The 14,132-nt window shown below is 40.0% G+C and overlaps 1 protein-coding gene across 3 annotated transcripts in view; it reads right to left on the bottom strand.

Moving 5' to 3' along the window:
• The window catches only part of USP6NL (USP6 N-terminal like), a 130,647-nt gene extending 117,281 nt beyond the window's left edge, over positions 1-13,366 (bottom strand). For 2 of the 3 annotated variants that reach the window (XM_055807939.1, XM_055807941.1), the window contains exons 1-2: positions 13,235-13,366; positions 7,803-7,892 (exon numbers count right to left, since the gene is read on the bottom strand). Coding sequence is in view for 1 of the 3 variants with exons in the window: in XM_055807941.1 (XP_055663916.1) it covers positions 7,803-7,806 (4 nt within the window). In the remaining 2 variants the exon portion in view is untranslated. Of the gene's footprint in view, positions 1-7,802; positions 7,893-12,759; positions 12,784-13,234 lie in introns of those variants that run through there. The other variant, XM_027790530.2, reaches the window with a different exon arrangement.
• Positions 13,367-14,132: the final 766 nt, after the last annotated feature.

Below are 14,132 nucleotides of genomic sequence, written 5' to 3'. Positions count from 1 at the left end.
TAATTCAATAGGAAACTATAACATCACTAGAGAGCTTAATACTGCAGCCTCTAGAAAGTCCTCCCTTGCAGTAACTACAACATTGTCCCGCATCTACACAGCGCCTTACACAAACGGGGGGGTGCCTGCCCAAACCTCTATATTTACAGCTCTTGCTTTTTATCTGTATTTCAGCTGTGAGTTTCTGCATCCTTCCCCCTTTGGGATGTACTTGAACACCACCCTCAACTTATCACAGGATGAATAGGATCCCAGAAATATGGATTGCTTACATAGTGGTGGATACTTGATACTCGCTCCAGAGAACAAGGTTACAGTGTTCTTTTGCTACTTACTCTTTCTGCTGAAGTACCAAAGACCTACAATAAAGGCATTATTGTGCCATGTTCTATACAAACCAGTACAGAGATAGGCCCAAAGACTAAGATTTTTTTTAAAGAAAAAACTGTAACAGGAGAATATTATTATGCCAAAGGCATGTACTTCTGTGTATGCCAATAAGTTGTAAGAATTCAGCAGTCTTGACTGGCCATCAATTGGAACAGTGAAAGGCAGACAAGTTTAGAAAGATAACTCTCTCCCTCTACATATAAACACATAAATAAAAGAACTGTTAGACATTTTATGTAAGTATATAAATCATAATATAAATAGAACATAGTTATATAAAAACCATATACTACAAATGTAAAATAATGAGTGTCTAAATACATATGTTGTTATAAACATATCTTCTTTGCTATTTTGGATACACACACAGTTAGTGTCATAAAGTAATCTGTAAATAATCCAACCTTAATTTTCATTGCAAATGTGACAGAATAAATGTGAAGTGCAAGGGCCTAAAAAGGACATATTCAGGGAGCAGTACTCATGTATATGAGACTGATCCTCCAGTAACATTCGTAATGGTAATCTTCCTGCCACAACTTTCCTGTCAGTTCAAAACTAACAACAGTTTCCCACCAGCGCCAACATCTTGGTTTACAAACAGAAATTACATTGGTTTAAACACAGGTGTTGCACTAACTTATTTAGAGAAGCCACATCAATCTGACCATCAGTTTAAATCCACAGGGAAGAAGCCCAATCTGAAAGAAGATAGCTTTGAAGTTCCCTTTACGGCAGAAAAAAACTTTTAAAAATACAACAATTTTTTAAATATACAATAGATGTATTTGAAATACATACAAAGAAGTTCAATAATGTATAGTAAAGCTAATTTTTTAAACTAATTTGAATGAAATAGTAAATACTACACAATACTTGTTTGTTGACAAAGCCTTATAGAAAGTGAGACCACTGAACTTCGAACTACCACCCAGAAGCACAGTTTCTGAATGTGATAAATTCTTGGTGGCTGCAACCTCCTGCAATGCTTAAGAAAAGCAAGTGACTTCACTTCAGTCTATGGAGATTGAAGACTTATTTTGTTCACTTATAAAGGTGACAGAACAAAACTCAAAAATATTTGTCATCATCTTCAAACTGAAAATAAATTCTAAGTCCAAGGAAAGTCCCAACTTACCAGTCCTAAATATCCCGAAGTGATCAAAAATAAAGACAGGATTATGAAAGAAAAAAAACCCAAACCTGTAAAAGTCTGTTTAAATAATGAATTTCAAAAAGCTTTCAAAAGCTTTATGTTCTGATAAATTTACAGCTGTACTAGCAGCAAAAAAGAAAAAAAGTCACAAGCTCTGAGAAGTTGCATCATTATGTCAATTGATTAAATAAAAAATCCATCATCATAAAATGAGAATATTAAGAAAAGTAAGTTTCTACTAACATGCCTAAATTTCCTCCAAGGTCATCAGTTCTGTGCATGTCAAGTATTTGGGATTATATTTTATTACTACTAATGTAAACTCTGTATTTAGAGGAGCAGTTTAATTAAAGCATTGGTGAGAAAGTGGGTCATCTAACATCTGATTAGCCCCCTGGAGATGCCTCTCCTCACTTAGTTTAGAGGAAGCCTAAGATTACTACATTCCTTAAACTATAGTTCCACACACACTTCAAACAAGGGAAAACAGCATTACCACTGGAAAGGACAGTTTCACCCACCAACCACTTATTCTCACCCCTGAGCTTCTCTCCCTGCACTACAGCAGTACAACCATCCATGCAGCTATGTAGTAAACAGCTCAGGGAGCCCACCCAATTCAAATCAACCTCATGAAAGCTCCTACAATAAGGAAGAATGAAGGGATTCAGACAGGGAAAGGACACCACCCCCTCTATTGGCAAGGGCAACCTTTTAAGGGGGTCATGAAATTTTAAACACCCTCAGTTCAGCCTTGGCTCCTACAGGACAGACATTTCTAATGACACTCAAAGCTTTTCCACAAGTCCATACAAATTTCCGCAACTTACTAAAACGCAGACTGAGAGGCCAGAGTTAAGTCAAAAAACTCCATTCAGCGCACTTACTGATAGTCTCCCTCAAGTACTAACTGCACTACACTGAGGGGACAGCCAACAGATACAGCATTAACTAGCAGTATCTGAAGAAAAAGAAGAGAATTATGACAACATAGAAGAGTACTGTGAAGTGAAGCAAGAGAGTAAGCACTTCTCCTGAATGCTAGGTTCAGGAGCCAAACAACTCTGTATACATGCAATTTTCATACTTCCATCCTACCACTACAAACAGTTACTACACTATGACTTCTGATCCAAGTGCTCATGTGTCACTACAGTTGCACACAGTGGTAACTTCCCCTGGCAGATTCAAGAAAAAGACAGAGCAAACAAAAGAAATAACAACATTATCAATTAAGTGATTTTCATGGGGTCGTTAATATACAGTAGCTTGCTATTTTACATACCTTGTGGGTTTCGTTCTTTCCCAGATTGTTGAACTGCCGGGGCAGGGGGTAGGGTGAGGGGTACTAGCATTTGACTTTTTAAATATCTTAAACGTATCCCAAGCCTCCAAACTAACCTTTTTCAGATTTGCCTTATGGCTCTGTATCCCCCTATGTCCTACAATTATCATTCAGATCTTCAGTTTTTCATAAATAATTACTATTTGAAATTTTAGTAAAGACAACCTAGGAGACAATAGCTTCTTCTATTTCTCAACTCATTGCATTTATAAAGATTAGAAGATAATTGTGCTATGAAATCAGAAGAATTGTTAAACATTTCACATACTGTATCTTCAAGCTTGTATTTTATAAATGGGTTTTCAAGGTTCATGGTTCAAAAATAAAACAAAAACTTTACATAATAATCCAACATCTTTTAGTTATTCGTTATTATACTTCACTATAAAGGTATTTTAGCTTACTTTTAAGCTTTACTTCCCCAGCATGCAGTTTTAAGTATGGATCAGAACTTAGCCTTTTTCCTTTCTCTCAGCTCACTGAAAAGAAAGGACTACAAGGCCTCTTAAGCTACATACATCAGCTTTATAATTATTTGCAACACTTTACTCCAAAATACACAAAATGCACAGCCACCTCACACTTTAAGCCACAAGAAAATGTCCATTTCCCAAAATGTATTTAATGAATCATAAAATCATTTAGGTTGGAAAAGGCCTTTGAGATCATCAAGTCCAACTGCTAACCCAGGACTGCCAAGTCCATCACTAAACCACATCCCTAAGTGCCACATCTACACATTTTTTTTAAACACCTCCACGGATGGTGATTCCACCACCTCCCTGGGAAGCCTGTTCTAATGCTTCAGTACTCTTTTAGTAAAGAAATGTTTCCTAATATCCCATATAAACCTCCCCTGGTGCACTTTGAGGCAATTTCCTATTGTCCTGTCGCTTGTTATCTGGGAGAAGAGACCTACCCCCACCTGCCTACAACCTCCTTTTAGGTAGTTGTAGAGTGGAATAAGATCCCTTCCCGAGTCTCCTCCAGACTAAAACAGTTTGAACTACGAACAATTTGACTTGGTCCTCAGTTCACTACAGATTCATTCTGGCTTACAAAGAGGGGGAAAAAATTGAGCCATCCTTAATTAAACAGACCTTTCTTAGCGTAGGAAGCTTTATAGAAGCCCAGAACATAACTTTTCCTCAGTTGCAAGCACAGGAATAACACTGCATACTTGCTAAAGTATTATATCTTTCTTAAGGCAGGCCTTAACATTTGTTTTAATTCCCAAGTGTCTTGCTCATGAACAGAGAAACTGACAGCCAAAACTATTTCTTTACAAACACCACAAGAACTTCAAAAGAAAGGAAATTTTTATTATTTTTTTCCCTAGAAATCACAGAACCCAAGTTTCTCCATGAACACAAAACTAGAAAGCCAGCTGTAATAAGAGGTCAAGACAAATAACCAACCATCAAATAGAAGCAACCTTTAATCACACCATTGTGGTCTTGATTTGACCTGGTGAAGCAAAAAGTTTCCCACCTCATTACCAGGCCACACTGATCATTTTCAAAAATAAAACTGCATAGCATCTCTCCAAACACAAAAAATGCACCTCTACCCTCAGTCAAAACTGTGAAGAAAACCTGAAGAGATGATACTGAAGCATGAGGAAGAGCAGGTTAACTTCCCAACTGCAAGCAGTGCTAATTTTTTAGGGCACGGGAAACAAAACTAAAAGCAGAAAGACAAAGCCAGGGAAGAATTATTTTGTACAATTTATTCTGATAGCAGAATAATAATAATAAAAAAACAACTGGCACTGCACCCTATACATTTAAGCGGGGGGGGGGGGGTGGGGGGGGGGTGGGGGGGGGGGTATGAAAACATCAGCAACTTGTTGCAACAGTAAGTACTAACAACTAGTTTAACTGTTTGCAAACTCTGTTCATTGCAGCAGCTCAAGTAAGTTCACTGCACTGACCATCCTTCAAAGGAGAAAGAACAAGAAAATTCCCAAACATGAAGAGCACAGTTTATAATCTTAAGAATTTATCATGACACTACACATTTTCTGGCAGCAATGTCAGCAGCTGGAGAAAATGCAGGTGATTAAACCAACTCTGTCTGTGGTGTAACAGTCTAGGCAAGTTACATACAGCCAGGATTTCTCTGACAAGTTATCTTTAAATACAAAATAAATCAAAATCAATCTAAGTTAACTAACATGTATACTTTTACCCACCCTTTAAGCATGAGACCTCACCATCCTATGGGGCACACAACAATGAAGTATAATTGGAAATACACATTTGTCTTATCCTTATTATTTATGAAAACAGACATTTATAAAGGCATTCCGCAGAAATAAAAGCCTCAATAGAGACTGCCTCAGTTTTAACACATTTTCAGATTCTTTTTATTGCCCAACTACCACAAACAGTGGACTTTGCAATTCTGTCAACACTGGATCTTCCCCAATATTGGGGAAGTACAACAGGATCCAAGCTACTTATCTACACACCTGATAAGTATTACAAGTTATACAACAGTAGTTCACCCATTCACTTTCTAAAAAAAATTAACTGATCGTTTGCTTAAAAATAAGCTTGTCTGTGCTTTTAAAGTACCAGGATATTACAGATTTACTTCCACAACCTATTTCAAGAAAATAATACCCTCTATGTAACAAACTGCTAAAACAACAAATATGATAATGTAAAAAAAGACTTTTTAAGCTAGTGAATAAGCTTGCCAAAACCCCTCAAATTGATATGAACTGCCTGTGAATAAATTTAGGACAGATATTAGGAGGATTTAATCATTTTAGGACTCCAATCCTAGAACAGGCCTTCACAAACAGCAATGGAAATATATATTGCATGAAGTGTATCACAAGAAAATAGCAAGTAGGATTCTATAATGTAGCCTGCACATAACAGCATTCTGGATTTTTTAACCAAGAAGTTATTAGCCTTCTTAAGTCTGATGTTCCCACATTTTAGATGATCTTTTTAGATAGATTTTTTGGTTTAAATTACACTAGGTGATGCACAAGGTCAGAATACTAGAGACACCCATCACTTTCAACACACCTAGCTATTCTAGGTCCCCACTGATTTTGTGAATAAACTTACATGTACAGAAGTATGCAAACAAATGCATCTTTCTAAGATGAGAAATACCTCCTAGAATGATGTATTTAGAAGACAGAAGCCTAAAACCATGCAGACCATGCCTATAGTTCAAGCTTCCCTGAAGTAAACCATAAACTTAAGAAATCCCACACGAGCTGAACATACATCTCATCTTCTCTAAACCGTATTTTCAAAAAAAAGTGGCATTGTCTGTTGTGCTTTTGCAGCCCATCACTTCACACAGACTTAAGCATCTAAGTGATCACAAGAATGTGGTGGTCTGCAAAGAAGAGACTGCATTTTGAATAATGTAACTATTAACCACCACAAAAAGTATTGCCAAAGCATTATCTTTCATTTAAATAAAGGTCTTCATTCTTTTTAATATAAAGCTAAACCCTGCACTCTGGAATTACATCAGAATCTCACCAAAACCAATGGTGTTTTGTTCAAGTCATGACAGTATTTGTGTACTCAAACCAACAACATCACAGCAGCACCTTGGTGAGTCACATTTAACAAAGCAACTATGATTAAAAAGGCAAAAAGCCTGAATTATTTGTTATGTTTAAGACTATACATAAGGTAATCACAGCACATAAGACTGTCTATAAAACAAATGAAAATGAATATAGCAGCATTTGACAAATCAGGATATTCAGGTACTTGAATAACTGCCTGTCAAGTTGTCATCTATGCAATACATATAATTTAAACGCCAGAAAGTAAACAAGTGTGAACACCACTATTAAAGAGGAAAAAAGAACTATTTTAGTATTTTTATAGAATTATATTTACACTAAGCATGAACCTTAGAGTTCAGCAATTCTCTCAGTCCTTTTTTTGGTGTAGTTTTTCCTTTGCTGGCGTTTCCCTCGTATTCTTTTTTTCTTCCAGATGTCAAGAACAGCCATTTTTCATTTACTTGACAAGAAATTCAACCAACAATTTTCTTTACTAATTTCCTCCAAGAAAATCAAATGGTCTTATTTTACTAACATAGGATATAATTATCCTATGAATTATATGCTCGTTCTTCAACGGATTCAGTACTTGTGTTGAAACTAAGCTACACTGCAAGTACAGTTCCTGTGCATATGAAGTTATATACTTATTTCTGTATGATGTAAGGCTAGGCAATGTTGCTGCCAAGAATTACATTAAGAAGCCTCACATCCACAAAACTTATGAAAGACCTTTAAATACTCAAAACAGCTTGCTAGAAAGATATTATCTTACCCATCAGATATAGGCTAAAACAAAACTTCTGGTGTCTTTCATCTGTTTTTTCCACCAAAACAGATCTTAAGCCCCAGTTTTCTATGGCTCAGATCTTTCCATCACATGCCAAAATTCCTTTGGGATCAGACCTCTATACTGGAATTTGAGTAATATATTTATTTTTCCCTATAAAATGAAGTCCATTCATTTTATGTTGGATTTTTACCAGGTATTTAAATTTGTTGGACAGTCACATATTTTGGAACTCTTAGTAAACCCAAGACATTTTCCACTCAGAGTTACATGTTTTATTTATACTGAAAAAGACAAACTTCAGCTTGTTACAGAATTCACCTTCTTGGAAATGACAACAGACTAGCAACACAGAAGTCGTACAGAACACACATTGATCAAAAATTTGCAGATTAAGAACACCATCTGCCAAATCTCAGGTTTATTTTGTCATTTTTAAAGGACTAAAGAGACAAAACTCAATATGAATGCTTTTAAAGGAAAAAACACCTTCCAAAACCCACTACAGAAGGACATTTCTTCTAAGCTGCAAACTGAAGGTTTCTTTTTTTCCTCAAAGAAATCTACTTACTCATGACTGGAAACTTCTTTGCATATAATCCAAGACAGGTCTTGAAGCAAGGTATCTTGTTGGAGAAGGTTTCTCAGAGGTATACATGTCCTGATGAAGATACAAAAATAAAGAAACAAGTAATTTTTTCCAACTTCAAATAACCAGAATAAATGTTTATAAACTGTCTTTCCTACTATATTTTCATCCTCCTTGTTAGAAAAAGGAACATGAAGATGTATTTTTTATGAATGCAGAAATTTACTGCTTAAGGATATATTCTGAATTTTATCAACTCAAAAATCTGTGTTTTCTTCTAACAGTCATATTAAAAACTTGTGTGCATATACTAGTTCAAAAAATATAACTGCATCCAAAAGATAAGAAATGTTCTTAAGTACAAGACTATAGTATAGATATAGTAACTGAAAATACCGTCAAAATAGTATTTTCCTTCAGCAACCTCAGCTAGCAAGAAGATGCACTACAAACATAATCTTCAAAACCCAAGAAATACAAATAACTTTACTAAATAAGTCTGGGTTGGCATTAGCACCCAACACTTCCTCCTCAGAAATAAAATCTGAAGAAGTTGCCATTAGTAGCAACTGTAAGCCATCACATCAGTCAATTCATAATCAAAATGAAAAAAAGATACCCAAGTAGGGCAGATATGGATTCACTAACAATACACCTGGCTCTCCTCAAAGCACAATACAGAGGACTAAATCTCCAACAGTGACAGCAGAGTAGGTACATTTTGGAAAACTTATTACATAATCTCTATCCTGCTGCTAAAAGCAAGTTTATATAACTCTGACAGAACAGTTAAATGAAAGTAAGTACACCTCACAGCTGAGATGAAAAGAAAAAACCAAACATGTCTATTAAGCTATAAAGAGTTTTCCTCTAATACCTGCACAAATAGAATTTCTGTGAATTAAGGAATATTAGGCAATTTAGGTCCTCTCTTCAGCACCAATTAGAACTTGCTGAACCTGACCACCTGTGCTAATCCAGACAGATAGTATCTTGTGCTGACTCGGATTTCAAGCCTCAACTCTCCTGATCTCTTAATGTTTTTTAAAAAAATGTAAATAAATAAAAAAAGACAAAAGAAGAGATCAAACTTTATCTCAAGTATGACTTCGCATAACATTTATAGAATTATAGCATGTGGCAAAGTAGTAGAGAAACTATCACAGGACTGAAGTCACATCACAAGGCGGCTCCTGTATCGATTGCTAAACCCAGTTTTTAAAAAAAACAAACAAACCAAAACCACAACAAACAACCCCCCCAAAAAAAACCACCATAAAACAGCCAAACAAAAAAAAAAAACCCAACAAAAAAACCCCCACAGACCACAAAAAAATCCAACTGCCAAAAGGAAGCCTTCAGTAATGATGCAGACTGAAAATTACAACCAGTTTCTTTTGCATTGAAAAGTAATGTAAGGAAGAGGCTTCAAAGGGGAATAAAATGGTATCATGCTGAAAAAATATGTATGCAAACATTGTAAAAAACCCACAGATGAACACAAAGCCATGAGATGGTGCCATCACTGAAGAAAAACAGTTTGAATTGCAGGTCCTGTCAATTCTCTGTGAATGGCTGCTAAATTAAATAGTTAAGCTCACACAGACTAATCAAAAAATACCATCTGGTTAAAATGTATCATTAGAAGTGTAGTCTTATCAGCTTCCTTTTGATTCCTGATGTCAAAATTAGCAAATATAACTTCTACGACATTATTTACTGGACCGATTACAGCTATTATGTTAGGAACATACGAGTCATACAGACAGCCCTCAAACCAGGTTCAAAGCACTTTTGACCAGAGCTCCATACTACCTTTGGGCCCAAATTGTTCTTCAATCTTATGGAGAGTCAACTGGAAGACTGAAGTTTCCCATTCAACTTGATTCTCCAAAGGTATAGTCTCACCTTAGTTTTGTAAACAAGACTAACAATACTTTGCCTCAGAGACATCATGTTACATGACATTTTATTGTGTGTATGTACAGGAAAAGGCTGTTCACTAGGAAAAAACAAAACACCAGTTCTGAAAACCACTTAAGGCTAATAATAGCATAATTATGCACCATATCGTTTATAAAAAATCTAGTCACGTAACACTAAGGAAACAAGTAGGGGACAATGTAGCAGCTATATACTACCTAAAAATGTGTCACAACCATGACAAGTGAATGTTTGGTTACACTACAGCAACATGAACTCCAACTTCCAGCTATAAAATGTTACTCCTGTCTTGCCACACCTTTGACTAGATATTTTGCTTAGCTATTGCTAGTACCTCTTTACTAGCCAATACAGACTTCTGGTTAAATTCTGTTTTTTGTACTCTGAAATAATGCTGCATATGTGCTTCATAAAGTTTCCCTTGTTCACAATGTTATCATTTTGCAGAAGACCATTTACTTGAAGTTTACTTATTTGAAAGTGCTTAACTCCCTAAAAAAGGAAAGCTTCATCTTTTATCTGTAATTTTGTGTATAGCAATAGCCAGCAGCATCGGAAAATCAGGAAAAGCCAACACTGCCAAATATCAGAAAGTCTGCTCTTCCTGTTGCATTACAATATTGACACTTTTCTTAAGGATATGTGTTAGAAACTAAATTGTTATTGCTTAGTGCTCTCAGCCAACAACCTGATTTATTTCAGTGCTTGTAGGGTTCTCTCTTGCACAGAAACACTACCAACTATTACACAACAGAGAAAGAAAGACTATTACTTGTTAAGTGTCTTGCTGAAAGATACCATCTCGGAAAACTTTTTATTCAAAGTAGTACTTGACAGCCTTTATGCTTTCCCTTGCAATTAGCAAGGCTCTAAAAAAAAAAAAAAAAAACACACCCACACACATACCTTTGCTCCTTCTCTTTTCCTGAAGAGCTAACCCTTGTATTCCATCCAGCATTTCCTCTACTAACACACACCTACTAGTCCCTGGTGGTTTCACCTTCAGTAATTGTGAAACTATTAGCATTTCAATTTAGATTTGAAAGAAATACCTGAAGTGAGAGAAGCTCTTTACAACTTCAAATTCAAGCACACTAATAATACATTCAACTATCTGCTTCCACACCCAGATCCAGGTCTCTTTTTTTACCCAATACTCTGTTTCAGGATAACTAATATGAGCCAGATTGCACGAGAATTGCAACATACTGTAAGTCTATGCACTATGACTCTACCCAAAGAAAAAATATTTTCCTTTAAGTTGGCAATTAAAGATTCAGGTCTAGCTTGTGTGTATGTTATTGTACTACCTGTTTAACTTAGATGCCAAGGAGTTAACACAAAGAATTTATATCCCCAATTCCCAAAAACCAGAAATCACAGGAACAGCATGCAACTGCACTGTTTAAACACACACACACACAGACAAAATAGCCAGAGAGCCTGCCTGGCACAAATGAGTATTTCATTGTCATTTACTTTCTTCTTTAAACCAAAATGTTATGCCCTCTCAAAGAAAACAGAGATTTCAGAAGCACATGTTTGAAAGTTTTATAGATAGCTGGCTGGCAAAACATTAAGTCTGAAATTGCTGGTTTCCATGCTGTATAACCAGAGGGCGAAAGAACAGCTGGTTAAAAGGCAGTTCTACTAAATACTTATTTTTCACTGCATCCAAGTTGAATTAACTTCAAGGTTGTATCAGTAACAAAAAAACTGAATCAAAGTTGTAATCAGTAACAACAGAAGTTAAGAAGCAAAACTAAGTCACTTAAAAGCACAGCTATTAAGAAGAACATAATAAAAATTCCTGATATAGCATCAAGCTTCTGAGTGTCCCAGCTCAGTAAAATGCCCGTCAGCGCACACGTCAAATTCACAACAAAATAAAAACTATTACTGTTTAAGAACGTACACAAAATCATTGACTGGCCTCAGAAGAGGAAATACAAGTACAAATGAAACAAGCACAATGACACACCCTCCTTTGTTCATAGCAGGAGTATTTACACTACAAAGCGTTGAAGCAAATTGCTTTTAGTTTCAGGCGCTGCTGATTGGCCGTCGTATGTAATATACACATGCCTAGCACAGTCTGAGTTTCGACTGTCACACAGCAGCTCTACATCGTAGGGTCCAGCTACATAAACCATAGAGAACAATTATTTAATACAATTATTCTAATTGAACGGATCCTCCACAAAATGCATTTGTTGTGAACAAGGCAGATGCGCATTCGCTTCACTCCACTGCAATTCATTGAAAGCTAAAAACTAGCTACACTCCGAGCCAGCTTGCTGTGCAGCTGCCTCCTCCAAACAGAAAACAGCACAAAGAAAGTTATTCTCAAGTGTAGGCAGGCAAACGACTGGTACAGGATTTTGGAGACAGTGTTTTAAGTCACCACTTGACTCTCGTTCAGCTGGCAGTTCAATGGCTTCGGTGCTTTCCTACAGGCGGCCGCCCACACCACAGAAAGAACCCGAAACATCTGATAACCGGCCCTTTTGCTGACAGTCCCAGCAGAGACCAAGGACTCTGGGAGGGTTATGGAGACTAAAGCCTGTTGGCAGCACTGCCTGCGGGAAGCAGGCAAGGCTGTGGACCCTTCTGTACCACTCCATGACCCCCAGCCTGGCACTTTTCACCACATACCTGTAGTGTTACAAAAAGCTGAGGAGGGAGCAGGTACAGAAAGCAGCAGGGCCAGAAAGCCACATTAAAACAGGCTTCAGCCATCCAAACCCTCCCTGCTGCCGACACGGGTGCAGCCTCCCATCCAGAAAAAAAAGGGGGGCCCTCAACAAGGCCCCGAGGGGAATCCGACACACACACACCCCCAGCCACGCACCCCCTCCCCAGTCTCCCCTGCCTCTGCCCCATTCTGACTGCGGAGGCCAAGCCCACCACAGCCCCTCACTCTCCTGAGGGAACCGGACGACTTGGGGGGAGGGGGATCCCCCCCCACCGCCGCCACACCTTACTCAAGCCTTACAATGGGACCCAGGGGCACCTCCAGCAGGGCCTCCCTCGGGCTCCCCCAGCACACGCAGCTCAGCTGCCCCCGCACGGCACCGGCCCCCCAGAGCTCTCCACACGCTGCCCCCTTCGCCTCCCCCCGCTCCAAGAGAAATAGTAGGGACCCTCCGAACACACACACCCCTCTCCGCTGGAAATGGAACAGTCTGAAGCACCCCAGTACCCTTCGGGAGCTGGCTCCCGCCTCTTCCACCTCCCCAGCCCCGCGGGTGGTGCGCGCAGCCCGAGCTCCCCCCCAGGGGAGGATGGTATTGCCCGCCTCCCCTCAGCGCGCTAGGAACCGTGTCCCACGCCGCCCGCTTCAATGGGCAGGGCCGGCGCGGCATCTCCCCACACGCCCCACCCGCGCCCCGGGAACGGAAGGGTCCAGCCGGCCACCTCGTCGCGGGGGGCCGCACAGTGGCCGGCCGGCCGCCCCGGCTCGCCCTTACCTTTGCTCAGCTTCCTCCTCCTTCCGGGGCCTCCGTCCGCCTCCTCCCCAGCGGCACTGCCCTGCTTGCTGCCCCGGGACCGGCGGCCTCCAACCAGGAAGTGCCCCGGTGTGACACCAGCGGCCGGCGCTATGGAAACCGTGCCCGCCCCCGCCCCTCCCGCGCCGGCGCCGTCCCACAGGGCTGACCCGCCGCCGCCGCCATCTTGCCCTCACAACGAGGCGCGGAGGTGTCCGGCCCCGGCGTGCTCCCTGCAACCGCCGGCGCCATCTTGGGCCAGTAACGAGGCCTCGCCGGCGGCGGGCGGCCCGCTGCCGGGGCGGCGCGGTGAGCCGTTCCTTGCTGAGGCCGGAGCTGCTCTGGCAGCCCAGCGAGGCTTGCATGTTCGGCCCCAGGGCCAAGCCCTGCGCCCACCAACACCCAGCTTGGGCATCTGCGCAGCCAGTCACCTGGGAGCCGCTGGTGGAACCCAGGTGTCAGCGCTGAGGCACCTGGCAGGAGCAGGCATCCTGTGGGGAAAGTTAAAAAAAAGGTGAGGGGACAGACACAAAACAGGCCTTGTGCCACTCAGATTTGTCTTGGCCATTAGGCTGTGCTGCATGAGCTAGCAAGCCCCTCGTTCTGAAAACCCAGGTCTGCGTTTTTGGTTTTCTCTGGCAAACTACCAGCACTGGAAATGGGAGGGTTGAAGTACAGCTTTACGGGTGAACTTGTCAGGCTTTTGTGTGAAAATGCATACGCTGGGATAGGCAGCATGGCTCATTCCACTCTGGGCTTCGTGTACACATCACAAGAGGGATGACTTTGATCCCAGCCCTACCTCTTCCTTAAGCAGAGTGCTCCCACTCCCTGTGTGCAAATTACTTACGCATACACATTCCTGTGCTTTGCATGGGGC

This window comes from Falco peregrinus, chromosome 6 (assembly GCF_023634155.1).
Source record: "Falco peregrinus isolate bFalPer1 chromosome 6, bFalPer1.pri, whole genome shotgun sequence".
Classification (NCBI taxonomy): domain Eukaryota; kingdom Metazoa; phylum Chordata; class Aves; order Falconiformes; family Falconidae; genus Falco; species Falco peregrinus.
Note: the sequence above shows the minus strand (reverse complement) of the source record. Positions and strands in the feature narration are given on the sequence as shown.